General features: G+C 41.2%; 1 protein-coding gene across 1 annotated transcript in view; it reads right to left on the reverse strand.

Annotated features, from left to right (window-relative positions):
- Positions 1–12,328, reverse strand: part of igsf9bb (immunoglobulin superfamily, member 9Bb) — a 160,234-nt gene that overhangs the window by 6,338 nt on the left and 141,568 nt on the right. The window contains exons 18-19 of the mRNA XM_088939434.1: positions 11,073–11,159; positions 1,190–2,854 (exon numbers count right to left, since the gene is read on the reverse strand). Coding sequence (XP_088795560.1) covers positions 1,190–2,854; positions 11,073–11,159 — 1,752 coding nt within the window. The remainder of the gene's footprint in view (positions 1–1,189; positions 2,855–11,072; positions 11,160–12,328) is intronic.

The raw sequence follows: 12,328 nt of genomic DNA on the forward strand, positions 1-12,328 counted from the left end.
CAAATACAAATGTGTTTCTTTGAGATCAAGTTGCCATCATCTTCAAGCTATTAATTGTAGTCCACACTTAAACACCGATTCTTGGGGAAGTTGTAGGTGAAATTTAATTGATTAGATTTAGTGTTATGACCCAGCTTTACTTTTCTTTGGCCTCAGTGAATTAAATTAGAGATACACAAGAAGATGAAAGACTGTGAAAATAGTCTGCCTTTTTGCAGACTTTCAGCTTTTGAAAACCTTTATGCCAGTTTTCTTATCAAATCCCCATATGTACTGTTCTGTATAATCAAAACTTCCAGGAGCTCCTTGATTCATTACTTTGGGTCAGTGGTTCTCAACCTTTTTGGCCAAAGATTATTGTAGGCATAGAACGCTAAGAAAGGGGTGTTTTTCGTTTTTTTGCATGTATGTATAGCTACTCGTAAAATTTTAAACTAAAAAAAAAGGATTATTAAGACTCCAAATTAAAATAATAAAAAACAGACTTACTCAGTGAATCAAATGAGAGACCTGCTGTGACAGATTTTCAGTGGTTTTGCTGAAATTACAGTAGGTGTCAAAGCTGATAATTGACAGCGAATGTCTGCTGAAGCGTCAAGTTTGTTTCTCATTTTTGATTTTGTGTCACAATATTTGGCAAACCCACATTCACATACGTACGTCGTCACAGATGGTAAAAGCTTACGAACTGCTTTGTCTGCTATGTTAGGAAAAGAGTCAAATAGTTACCCAGAAAAAACCACCACGTCACTCCAACACAAAATCACAACACAAAGCATTTCTGGGAATCCCCCACCTTCCCTGATGCAGCTGTGCGATTGCAAAGCTCTCTGCTGCGGCTGCATACAGATTTCAGCGGATAGAGGTCACGCTCTGCCATCGCACTGCCCCTCTTTCTCCTCATGACAATAGAAATAGGAATATCGTAGATATGCATAGATCATTCAGAATCTAAATGATTTCAGAATTAGCTGATACATTTTTTGCTAAAAACCAAGCACATGAAAATCCACCATTTTGGATGCGACGCCCGAGGTAACCCTTGGTACTGAACATCTCGAGGTACCCCCAGGGGTACACGTACCCCTGGTTGAGAACCACTGCTTTAGGTTGTGACTGAACAGTAGCAAAGTCCTCCTCCCTCAGACATGAGACAGTTGCTTTCAATGTGACACCCTACTTCACCTACCCTGAAGTTGACAACTGAGGTGGCGATGGCTCAGAGGGAAGAATCTCTTCATCTGTCCTCCGCTGGGACGGTATCTGCCCGAAAACATCGCTGCTTTCCATGGGGGGCGATGGGGACTGGGAGGGATAGCTAGTTGCAGTGGTGGCAAAGGCCAGCTGGGGCCGGTAGCTGGGGCTGCCCCATCTGCCATTGCCCGGGACTTGGGCCGGCGAGGAAGTAGGAGAAGACCTCCTGGAGAAGCTGACGGCAGCGGGGGGCTGAAGGGTGATTTCTGACATTTCGGGTAGGATAGAGGGCTGGATGAGGCCTGGGCGGGGCCTAGGGCGGACAGCCAGCTCAGGGGATCCCTCCTGAGAGCTCAGGGGACTCTGGGTGAGAGGGGAGAGCCGAGAGGGCTGGAGGACCACCTGATGAAGGCTGGGATCCACCCGGCGAGCCAGCCTTGGGCTCAGCCGGGGCCGGGGCTCATACCACCGAGAGTCCAGGCTACCAAATGTGCTTGGGCCGCCCATGTGGGCAGCCGGGTCGGGGTAAGGCAATACCGGTACGCCCATACCATGGCTGGTATGTCTTAGCTGCCCGTGACTCTGTGCCTCTTGCATAGGTAAACGCTTGCCTGGGAGGCCAGAGGGCTTGACCTTGCTGGGAGACTTGCTGGGGCGGCTCTTTGGGGCCTCCAGCTGCAGGACGCCGGGGTACGAGGAGACTTGCAGGGAAGAGGGCGGGAGGGCCGGCCGGGGAAAGAGATGCGGCAGGGGGAGGGGGGGCTCTGGGAGGTCGCGATGAGGATGGAGAGGGTGGGGTGTGGGAAACATTAAGGGAGGACCCTCAAAGCTAGCAAAGGAGAATTCGGGCCGCTGCCAGAACTCGGGGGAGTGGGAGGACGGAGGGGTGTGGGTGAGGGGTAGCGTGCTGCTGGAGGCGGCGTAGTGTGGGATCTCGCCTTCCCCACTTTCCTCTGGGATAGTGGGGTGACCAAAAGGTCCTTCTGGTAGCAGAGGCGGAGAGGACATAACGGAGCTGAGGGGGCTGATTTCAGGCATGTAAAACGGGGCAGGGGGTTCGGGCTCCCCTGGGCTGCCTAGATAGCTGTAGAACTGGCCATGGGGGAAGCCTCTCTGGTGAGGAGGGGCCCGGATCTGTCCCGTGGCCTGGAGTCGGCTGCTCTCCACTATTCCCATTCCTTCCATAGGCCTCTGGAACCTGGGGCTGTAGGCTGGGGGCTGCAGGTAGGACTCTTGGCTGGAGGAGATAGGAGAAATCTGGGGCCGGAGGGCTGCGACAGCCGGGGGCATCGGCGCGGGGTCGTCGTTCTCCTCGTCCGACTGCCGGAACTCGGGGTACAGGTCCGACTCTTCCACAAAGGGGAAGCCTTCGATCCGCCGGGGCTTGACCGATGGCTCCAGCTCTGAGGGCTCCATGACGAAGCGCCCATCCGGCCCGCGGCTGATGAGCTCGATGGGTGTGGTGGCCTCAGCCTCGTGCTTGGACACGCTATACTTCTTGCTGGTTATTGCTCGTTTGGTCTTCTTGTAGAGCGAAAGCTCCTTCTCCTTCCCGGGGCTCAGTGTCTTCTTCACCTGCAGGCCGCGGCCATCCTCGGAGGACTCGGAAGGGGCGCGCAGGGAGCGGACACTTTCGGGGCTCACTTTCCCAGAAGAGGACCTGAAAGACGAACAGACGAACAGGTCCTGTTAGTACCACTAAAGCCCTTTGACTTAAAATCCACTCAGCCCTGGGAAGATTTTGTGTCTTACAGGAACAGGGAACAGGAGAGGAAGAATGATCAAAACAAACAAAAAAACACAGTCATGTTAAGTACACACCCCTGCAGAAAATCATCACTATTTACACTGTTGAGGTTCACTCCTGAGAAGCAACATTCTCGTGCATTTCTACTTTTCACATAAAAGTTAAAAAATGGGAAAATAGGACTGATTAAATCCCAAGGACAAGGATAATTCTGATCCTGCTCTCTCAGTTTTTGCATTAGCAAAATCATATTGCATGCAATCAAGTGCAGTTTAAGGGTTGTGTCTGTCTCCACTCATCCTTTCATCCATGTCATGAGTAAGCTGCTCCTCCTCAGTCTCCACCCAACCTCGTGAAAAAATGTGTTTGGTTGCAAAATCGGATGTGTAAGGTTAAAGTTAATGAATTTGTTGGCATTCTAGGTTTTCAAAGGAAGAGAAAACAAGGTGCCAGACTGTGTCTCAATCAGTCCTCTCCAATCCAAAAGCTTGGTTCACATAAAAGTGGGTAAGTAAAGGGATGTGGACTTGTCGGTATAATTAAATTAGTCTAAATTGGTAAAGGCATATGACGGTTTGGAGAAAATGGTTAACCTTCTTCCAAATGCCCAATTAGTTTTCAATGACTGGGCTCATTCAAAGGGAGAAAGTCTAGTCCTTGGGAGGGAAAAATAAAAGAACCAGGAATCTAATTGCCTTAACTAAAACTTCCCCAATTAGATGTAAATGAAGTGATGCTCCAGAATCCAACTGCTTCCAAAACACCTTCAGTTGAAAAGCTCAATAGTAATTATTACTAAGTATAGTCATAAACTAGTAATTACAGTATATAGTAAGGTCATCAGCTGTACCATTGGTCACATATTTCTCCAGAGGAAACTAGCATTCATCCAATTTTTATAGATATTGTATGGGAATAAAATGGAGAGCATAGAAAATTAGAAATGACAAGAAGTGCATTTGTTTTCACAATGGAAATCCTACCATGTAACATAGCCACTAGGGAAGACCATCTAGTCAGATTTGCTATAAAATGATTCTGGACCTTGAGCCTATTCGCTTTATAAGACGGCAGAGAATCAGAGCAGATGCCCAGAAAAGTAAAGCTTGCAGACTGCCAGTGAAAAGGAATATGCAAATGAGTGATCCAAAGCTCTCCAAACTCCTACTCAAAAGAGGATATTCTGCCAACCCTCTGTTTAACACAAAAAGATAACGAGTTTGATAGCAAAAGGAAGATCAGCTGTTTCAATGTTCCAGTTATCACTTATTCTAATCACACTCAGTCTCCACAGAAAAAAAAATCAACCTGGAGCATGCTGTTTGGAAAGAGCACTATTTAGAAATTATATTTCAATATCTATGTTTTGCATCTTCTTATACAGCTGAATAGCTAAAAGAAGGAGAAAACCAGCTTCAATTTCAGTTCTTTTTACCTCCTAAAGATGTTAGGAGAAACAATCTAAGGCAAATCATTTGTAGATTTGTAGAAGTTCCGTTTACTGTAATGGAGCTCCGTATGAAACATTTCAAGAGCAGAGCCAGCACTGCATCCTCTGCTTGACACCTCCTACTGCAAGACCTCTCCACTAATAAGAGCTAAGAACAGACCGTGTACTTCACATCTTGAGCCAGGTGAGTCTCGAATTGTTTCGTTCCTTATTTAATTTGCTAGATTCGGACTGCAATTAAGCCTTGCTTCTACGCCATTGTTTTTGCTTCTTTGTTCGTGTTTCTTCGCCATCTGTGATATTTTTAGGATTACTGTACAGAGATGTACAGAGACCATTGACAGAGATGCTGAAAGACAGATGATTCACTTGAAAGTGTTTCTACAGTATTCTTCCATTCTTCATTTTAAGCTACAGTAATTGCCAATTTTTAAGCATTGCTTTTCAGGATATTGCACTAATGTAATCCAAATGTAGTACTGAATCACTGTCAAACACACTGACGTTTCAAGATAGTCCTGTAGGAAACAACATTTGACTTCTCATTCTGGATACAGAAATTTTAAATGACCTTTAAGTGGCCATGTTTCATTTTTATCATTATAATTTCAGTACTGTCAAGATATCATGTTTGAACAAATATATTTCCATATTTGTGTATTCTGAATATACTCTGCCTGCAAAAACCAATTCTTTTTAAAATTGGCAGATACTGAAACTTGAAAATTAAGGAATGCGAGGGCGGAAAAAACATGATGCCTGATTTTGTCTCCAAAGCCTATTGTTTCTTTGTGTACGGCAATACATTATTCACTATCTTCTTTTGTGAAAAAGAGCCTTTATGAGGCCTTCACTGAAGGAAATGATGTAATACTGTGCAGCCCTAAGACATGTGAGAAACACCTTAATCTACAGCATTTCTTCAGCCAATGGACATGCTTTAACACTTTGTAAACTGCATTCTGACAGCTTCAAATCACCCCCTGAATCTAACATTTGCACAACATAAGTGAATGTTTTAATTAAGCCACTTCACAGCTTTACAAAGTGTATAAATGTCCTGTTCTGTCATACTAATTTAGTATCTTTGCATTCCTGAACATATTAACCATAAAAATATACTATTCAGATGGCATTGCTCAGGAAGTGCTTCGTAGTTGTAATATCAGTGAGCTGATATGTCTGCCTTTTACAAGGAAAGGAGCAAAACTGGACATGTAGCCACTTTTTTATAGTAGCAGAAACCTTTTACAAATCGCATTTTCAGACATTCTGTGCAACGAGGCTTGAACTAGAAATCTGAAATGCCTTACGAAAAAAGAAAGCCCTGAGATACAATCACAGATAAAATCAGTTTACATTCCAGATACAGGGCAGTACTTGCTGACATGGATGCATGAAATATTAATGTAATTTTCAGCCTGTATGTCCTGTACAGCAGCCTTTGGGTACACAGGCCCATCTTTCTTATGGGACACAAATGTGGAAGAGCATGTAAAGTCCTGATGTCTTTTATACGATATGATCCTTTAAGACCTCATTTTAAACATTGCAGGTGTTCCCTGAATTGACTGTTATTGTTCTTATACAGCACGCAGTGTATCAGTGTATTTTAGACATTTATGGGGAAAGCCTACTGTGTGTATAAAATGAGTTGAACAACTCAGATTCCTTTGAAATTTCAGAAGTGAGTGAATATTCTGTAGGCACAACTACTTCAGGAGCTGTGTGTGTGTGTGGAGGGGTTATTAAGGGTCTATCGGCAATAGATGCCTCATTTTTTTTTTGAGTTTGTAAGCATTACTGTCAGCAACAACCAATGGACCACATTTTTTTATTCCCCCTTTAGAACATTCAATTGCTTGCAATTGATTTGATACTCCCAATAAAGGGTACACAAGGTAATTGTTCTATCATATTAGGACTATTTATGACTAGGATATGAGTAAGGCACAGCTCATAAAATTGTATGAGAGCCTACTGAGAGCTGCATTGATTTATCTTTAACTTCTAACTTCAGCTTACAGTTCAAGATCCTGCCTTTTCTTTTTTTTCTGGATAATTCTTGTCATTACTCAGCTTTTCCTGGGTAGAATACATACTCTCTGATTGGCCTTTTACCATAGATAGCTTTATACATTTCATATAATTTTTGTTTTCTTTTTGTTTTGAAAGTATACTGTACATACAAAATGTTTTCATGTGATCTCTATTCATACGTGAATATGTGAGTGAGAATTATTTGTGCATGCAGAATCTTACAATGAGCCCTATTTTTTCTGTTTATTGAGATGTTTTGATGCATTCTGGATTCTTGCTCATAGGGTTATCACAGCAATGAAAAGGTTAATGGAATGCACTGTAAGTTCCAGTCCAATATATCAGATATGAATTAAGCCAACAAGAGAGTATTTAACCAAGAGATGAAGAGGAATAACCAGCATTCTCCAGAAAACAAAAGCAAAAGTCAGTTTTCATCAAAGATAAAGCATTTTATTTAAAGGAGCAAAATACAAGTTGTAGCAAAGTTCAAATGTCTGCAAAATTTCCTGGAATCACAAAACAGTAGCTCGTGGTCATGGGGGCTGAAGCGAAGAGGTTCAGTTCCAGCTGTCATCAGATGGTTCAGTGTTCAGTAATAACACCTAATGTGCTCTCTCTGCCACACAAACCAGTCTGTAAAACGTTCTTCTATGGCAATATAAAGTTACAGACAATTCAGCTCAAGTGCAATACAGAAGATGTGGCAGCAGTTGGACAATCTACTTAACATTGATTGAAAACAATTTTACAGTAAATTGATCTACAATAATGTAAGCACATGCGGCTAAAGAATTTAAGGTTTTAGAGGTTTTTAGGCCAAAGGTTTTAAATTGTCACTCTAAAGCACTTATATTAATCACAACGTCAAAGCACCACAGTAGCTTAGAACTGTAATAAGAAACGTGAATGGGATTTTAGTGGAAATATTACATTTTCTTTTACTGCACTTACTTTCTAAAATTGTGCACCCTACTGCAGATCTTGTGCTTTTCATTTTCTAGATCCTGCAGTACCTCAGTAGCCCATATAGAAATGATGTAAGTGTCTAAACATATTACAGAACAAATCTGAATACGCAGAGAGGTACAAAGGAAAGAAGAATGCCAGCGCACTCAGATTGCATGAAAGTACCCTATAGAAATATATAGTATGTATTTATATTAACAGTTGTCTAGCAAAGTGCTAAACCTACCTCTGAAAACTATGCACTGTGCACGGTTACAAAGCTGTAAAACAGCATACAAAGCTGCACAACACTGGAACTGAATACTGCACACAGCAATAATACATTAAGTGCAAGAAACATTTTGCACATACTTCTATTCAGTTCAGTATTTTATTCAGCCACTTGCTCAGACTCAGAATTACCCCAAGCATATTACTATAAATGCTGAAGCTTAGAACACTGAAGTCGAAGAAACTCGATTGGGGGGCAATTTGAAAGATTCCCCCCTTCACAATAATAAATGTAATTTGTCTCCGCTAAAATTTTAACAGTTCAAAAAACCTTTGTAAAGGTTGTCTGCTGGCACAAAAGTTTTTAACACCTTTTTCTCCATGTGAGAGCTGCCGGATCATAAGAAAAAAAAGTGTCAGATTTGACTGGAAAATAAACTCACACTTTAACTTCTTTATAAAGCTTTGGAAAAATTGTAAAGTTCATCAAATGCATGCAAAAGTAAACTCAACACACGCAAAAAAAACCAAACAGTTCTAGTGCTTTCCTGGTAGACTGCCACTGAGCTTTTTCAGGAAATAATAGGCATAGTGCTGTATTGTCACGCTCTCGTGTGCAGCGGTGTGCTCAGCGTCACAATGTGGCAGTGATTCAGGTGTGGCTTCCGTTCGGAGTCAGCACAGAATCTGAAAAAATACGAGGCACAATTGACATTACTGTTTAATGTCAACAAACACAAAGAGGGCTGTTTTTCCGCTTGGCAGAGGGTGTTTGCTGTTATCATACAAGTACAGCACATTTTAAGTAGTCTGACTGCAACTCATTTATCAGTCAACAGACGCCGTGTGAATTACGAAACTCAAACTCTTCTTTTACTGCTCTCATGAGATATTCCAAGGTTGGATAACGTATACAAATATAATGTATCACCTTATTCCTGATAATATCATACCTTTTCTAAGCAGTATCAAGCAGAACCTGGATCACATCAGCAGAGATTCAGTTTTTTTTAAGTTACGTTTCAGTCTCAGTCTTCATTTATCGGCAACTATTTGAAGGGCATGAGAAGACAATACTCTGAAACTGAAGAGTGCTGTGTTGTGTATTAAAAATATTTTATTGCTTGAACAATCCTTCAAATTATTCCAAATTATCCAAAAATATTCCAGTAAGGAATATGCTAATGATGGGTCACGTCCTGTAGTCGCTCCCATGATATGGTCAGTGCATTTAAAAAAAAACTTGGCTGTGTTATTTTGTTTTCGTTTTGGGGAAAGCTCTGGTCTTTCTAGCTCAAAAACACTTTATGTCAGTGAATGGTGACTGAAGAAATATTTTTGAAGCCTCCCTTTTGAGTAAAAGAGGCCTGTGCTGTTCCCATAAAGTCAGAAACAGGAACAGCATTAAGTACAGTAGCTGGTTTAGAGGTATGTCGTATGCAGCATTTGAACAAACAAAAACATAGGAAACGTTACAGATGAGAGGAGGCTTATCTAGATCATTTGGAAGTTAGTAGCTAACAGAACCTAGGATCTTATCCAGCTGTTTCCTGAAAGCATAGCTTTCCATGTTTGCTAGTCTCCTGTTTTGCCTAGCTTCATCGCTTAGTCACTTTATTGCCATTTTTCAATTTTTTTACAATTTAAAGATCTTTCAAAATGTAGTTCAAAATTCGATTTAAATGTGTTAAAGTATGAACAGTTTACTCATCCTTACTTAGTGAAGCCTTTTGTTGTTTCTTATTTATACAATATGTATCACAACCGAATTTCCCAAAATTTCCAGCAAGATTGAAAACGTTAGTAGGCATAAAGCAAGATTTGCTTTACACGTTTAATGCAAAGGAAACAAGGTTCTGCGTGGGTGACACACTGAGAGCTTGTTATGGGTTGTAATTTACCTAGTTGCTCAAAATTCTTCCGTAGAGAATTACTGGTTTGCAATTTGCTTATCGCAACCTTTTTTTTGTGTACAATTAATTCAATTTAAAATACCAGTCCTCCAAACCCAGGTCACACCAGGAAGTCTTTGTGATTTTAATTACATCTCGTTATATTCTGAAGGCTGCCAAAAGTCTCTGTCTTACTCTGCTTTGCCCAGTAAGATACATGCTGCTTAAGGTACACTGTTAATATTTCACCATTATGCAAGGTCCCTCCTGCAATTCTTCCCTATTTAATTCCTCCTTATTATGCTCAGGAGAACAGGAACTTAATTTTGCCTGTGTCCTTGAGGAGCACTTAGTAATTACAGAAGCAAGACTGCAACAGAGCTTTCTTTGGAGCACCCCATTAAAACCTTAATAAGGCTGGACAAAGTGCCCCCCCCCCCCCCCCAAATGTTCAACAATCCCCACCCTGGAGCAGCCAACACACTACAACACAGAGAAGGGGAGGCGTCTGTGTGATTAAAGACCGCTGTAGTACAATGGGGTGAACAGCAGCCACAGGCTAAAGGAAGCCCATGGAATATGAAAAGCAGCACTGGAGAACAAGACGTCTACAGATCAGCACTGAAACAATATCCACCGGCATTTAAAATGGCCAGTGAGGCAATTAGCTGAAGGTATGCCATAAAGTGAGCAATTGTTTTTCCACCCACTGCCTGCTTTGGAAATAGTTTAAAAACCAGGCAACATATTCTTAAATGACCAGCAGGTGGTGGTGTTATGTGTAAATATTATTGGCCACTTGAGAGTTATAAAACCTAGATAATGTAATAAGAGGAAGAAAACGGCAGCATCTTAAGGTGTGAAGAAAATCCTGAGGTTAGCATATTGACAAACTCAGATAACATAGGAACGGCCCTATTCCTGCTGGTTTACCCATAAAAATATACACAACCCCCCCCCAACATTTTCTTAACAATTTAGACTGTAAGATGGAAAAGATGTCATTTTGAAGTCTAGATCACAGCAGACAAGATGTATGGGATCACTAAAACTGAAAACATAACTTGCAGGACATGGTTAGACAACCTCACCATTACAGAAGGACAGATGTAAAAAAGGTAGTTATTAAATAAGTAGACCACAAGCACCGGTATTGATTTTGTTTGGGAAAAAAAAGGAATAGATTTCCTCTTATAGTTACCTCCGGACACTCAATACTGACACATTAACATGTGGCGGAGGAAATCCGGTAGTCATCATTTGACGTTGAGCAGGAGACTGCTTGGAGCGTCCATATGGTACGTTTTAGGCAAACTTTACTTAAATTTAGTAACCCTAAAGGCCTGTGCCTTTGCCACCTGCTGGGCACTTAGGACACAACAGTGATCAGAAATGCAAACAAGAGGGGACCAGCTCTGGTCCAAGGTTTTTAAAGGTGGCTGCTTATTATGGCCTGTGAGTGGTAAAGACTGGGGTACTTTTTCCACCCCTGGCAGATATGTGCCCAGCACTCTAATGGAGGCATTCCGCTAAGCCAGCACACAATGCTGAACAAGGTGCAGGCACTCACAGAGGGCTGCTGTGGGGAGCCCTGCAGCTGTTCCTCTCCCTCCCCTCCCAGTAAGGCTCAATACCAGGCAGTGGGCTTAGAGGAGTCCTGCGATGGGAAACAAAATAAAAATGGGGGAGAATTGGCCATCAATAAGGCTAAGGTTCAAATAAATATAAAAGAGATACAGAAGACACAAGAAAAAGTATGGCCAGTGCAATTATCACATTTCTCTGTTTATTAGTCACAGATAATACATAGTACAGTTCAAGGCTGATGCATGCAGAGAGTAAGGCATGATCTCATGCAGTTAGAAATGAACTGTAATATTTCTTGGTAGCGCTACTTTATCCTACAGACATCTTTAGAAGACTTTTGGTAGACGTTTCTGTACTTTTCATCTAAGGGAATGTGCAGAAGAGTGTACTGCAGCACACTAAAGAGGGAAAAAATGCTACACAATACTGTATGTTGGCTCAAGAGGTCTAAGAAGGCTGTTGCATGTTTTTTTTTGTTGTTTGCAGAAAGCAATTAAAGAGCGTAAAAACAGATAAATCCAAGTTCAGGAATAGCTACTTGTAGATTAATTCAATGTTAACTAACACATCGACAATACACTCTAATTTCAGAATCCTTGTAGGGCACCATTTTGTTACAGAACAAAATACAATAAAAAAAACATTACTTGGCTCATACTACATTGCAGCATGTGATACTTCATTAAAAGTGAGGGTGAAACCAATCTTGCACCATAGACTTACAGTATATTACTAGAAACCAAACAGTAAACAGGCATTTGTTTCTGTGTTAGTGTAATGTACTGTATAGTAAGTAATTGCATGGTGGCAGAGATCATTGAGGTAAACGTTACTATCTTCATGTTGAAAACCCACATATGTGTGAATTTTTTGCAAGAATTATGTAGATGTCTACAGACAGAAGTCAAACTATGTGCACTACTGTATGTACCACCCACTGTAGTTGCTCTCAATTTTAATGCTTTAAACTTATTAAAAGCTGCTTTTTAGTATCTTTTACTTAAAGCACCATGACAAAAGTCACATTAACAACACTATTTTTCAAGTGATGTAAATGACAGGATTTTACTAACAGATTAATTAGATACTGTGTAACATTAGATTTCTACTCACATGTACAGTACTGTACGTACCTCTCACTAGCATCACAACTAATCTCTAAAAACAAAAATCATGTTGTAGTATTTGGAAATCCAGTCCAACCTTTATTAAACTATCATGAAGATCACATTCAATAAA

Source organism: Atractosteus spatula, chromosome 22 (genome assembly GCF_055471065.1).
Source record: "Atractosteus spatula isolate fAtrSpa1 chromosome 22, fAtrSpa1.hap1, whole genome shotgun sequence".
NCBI classification, from domain to species: domain Eukaryota; kingdom Metazoa; phylum Chordata; class Actinopteri; order Semionotiformes; family Lepisosteidae; genus Atractosteus; species Atractosteus spatula.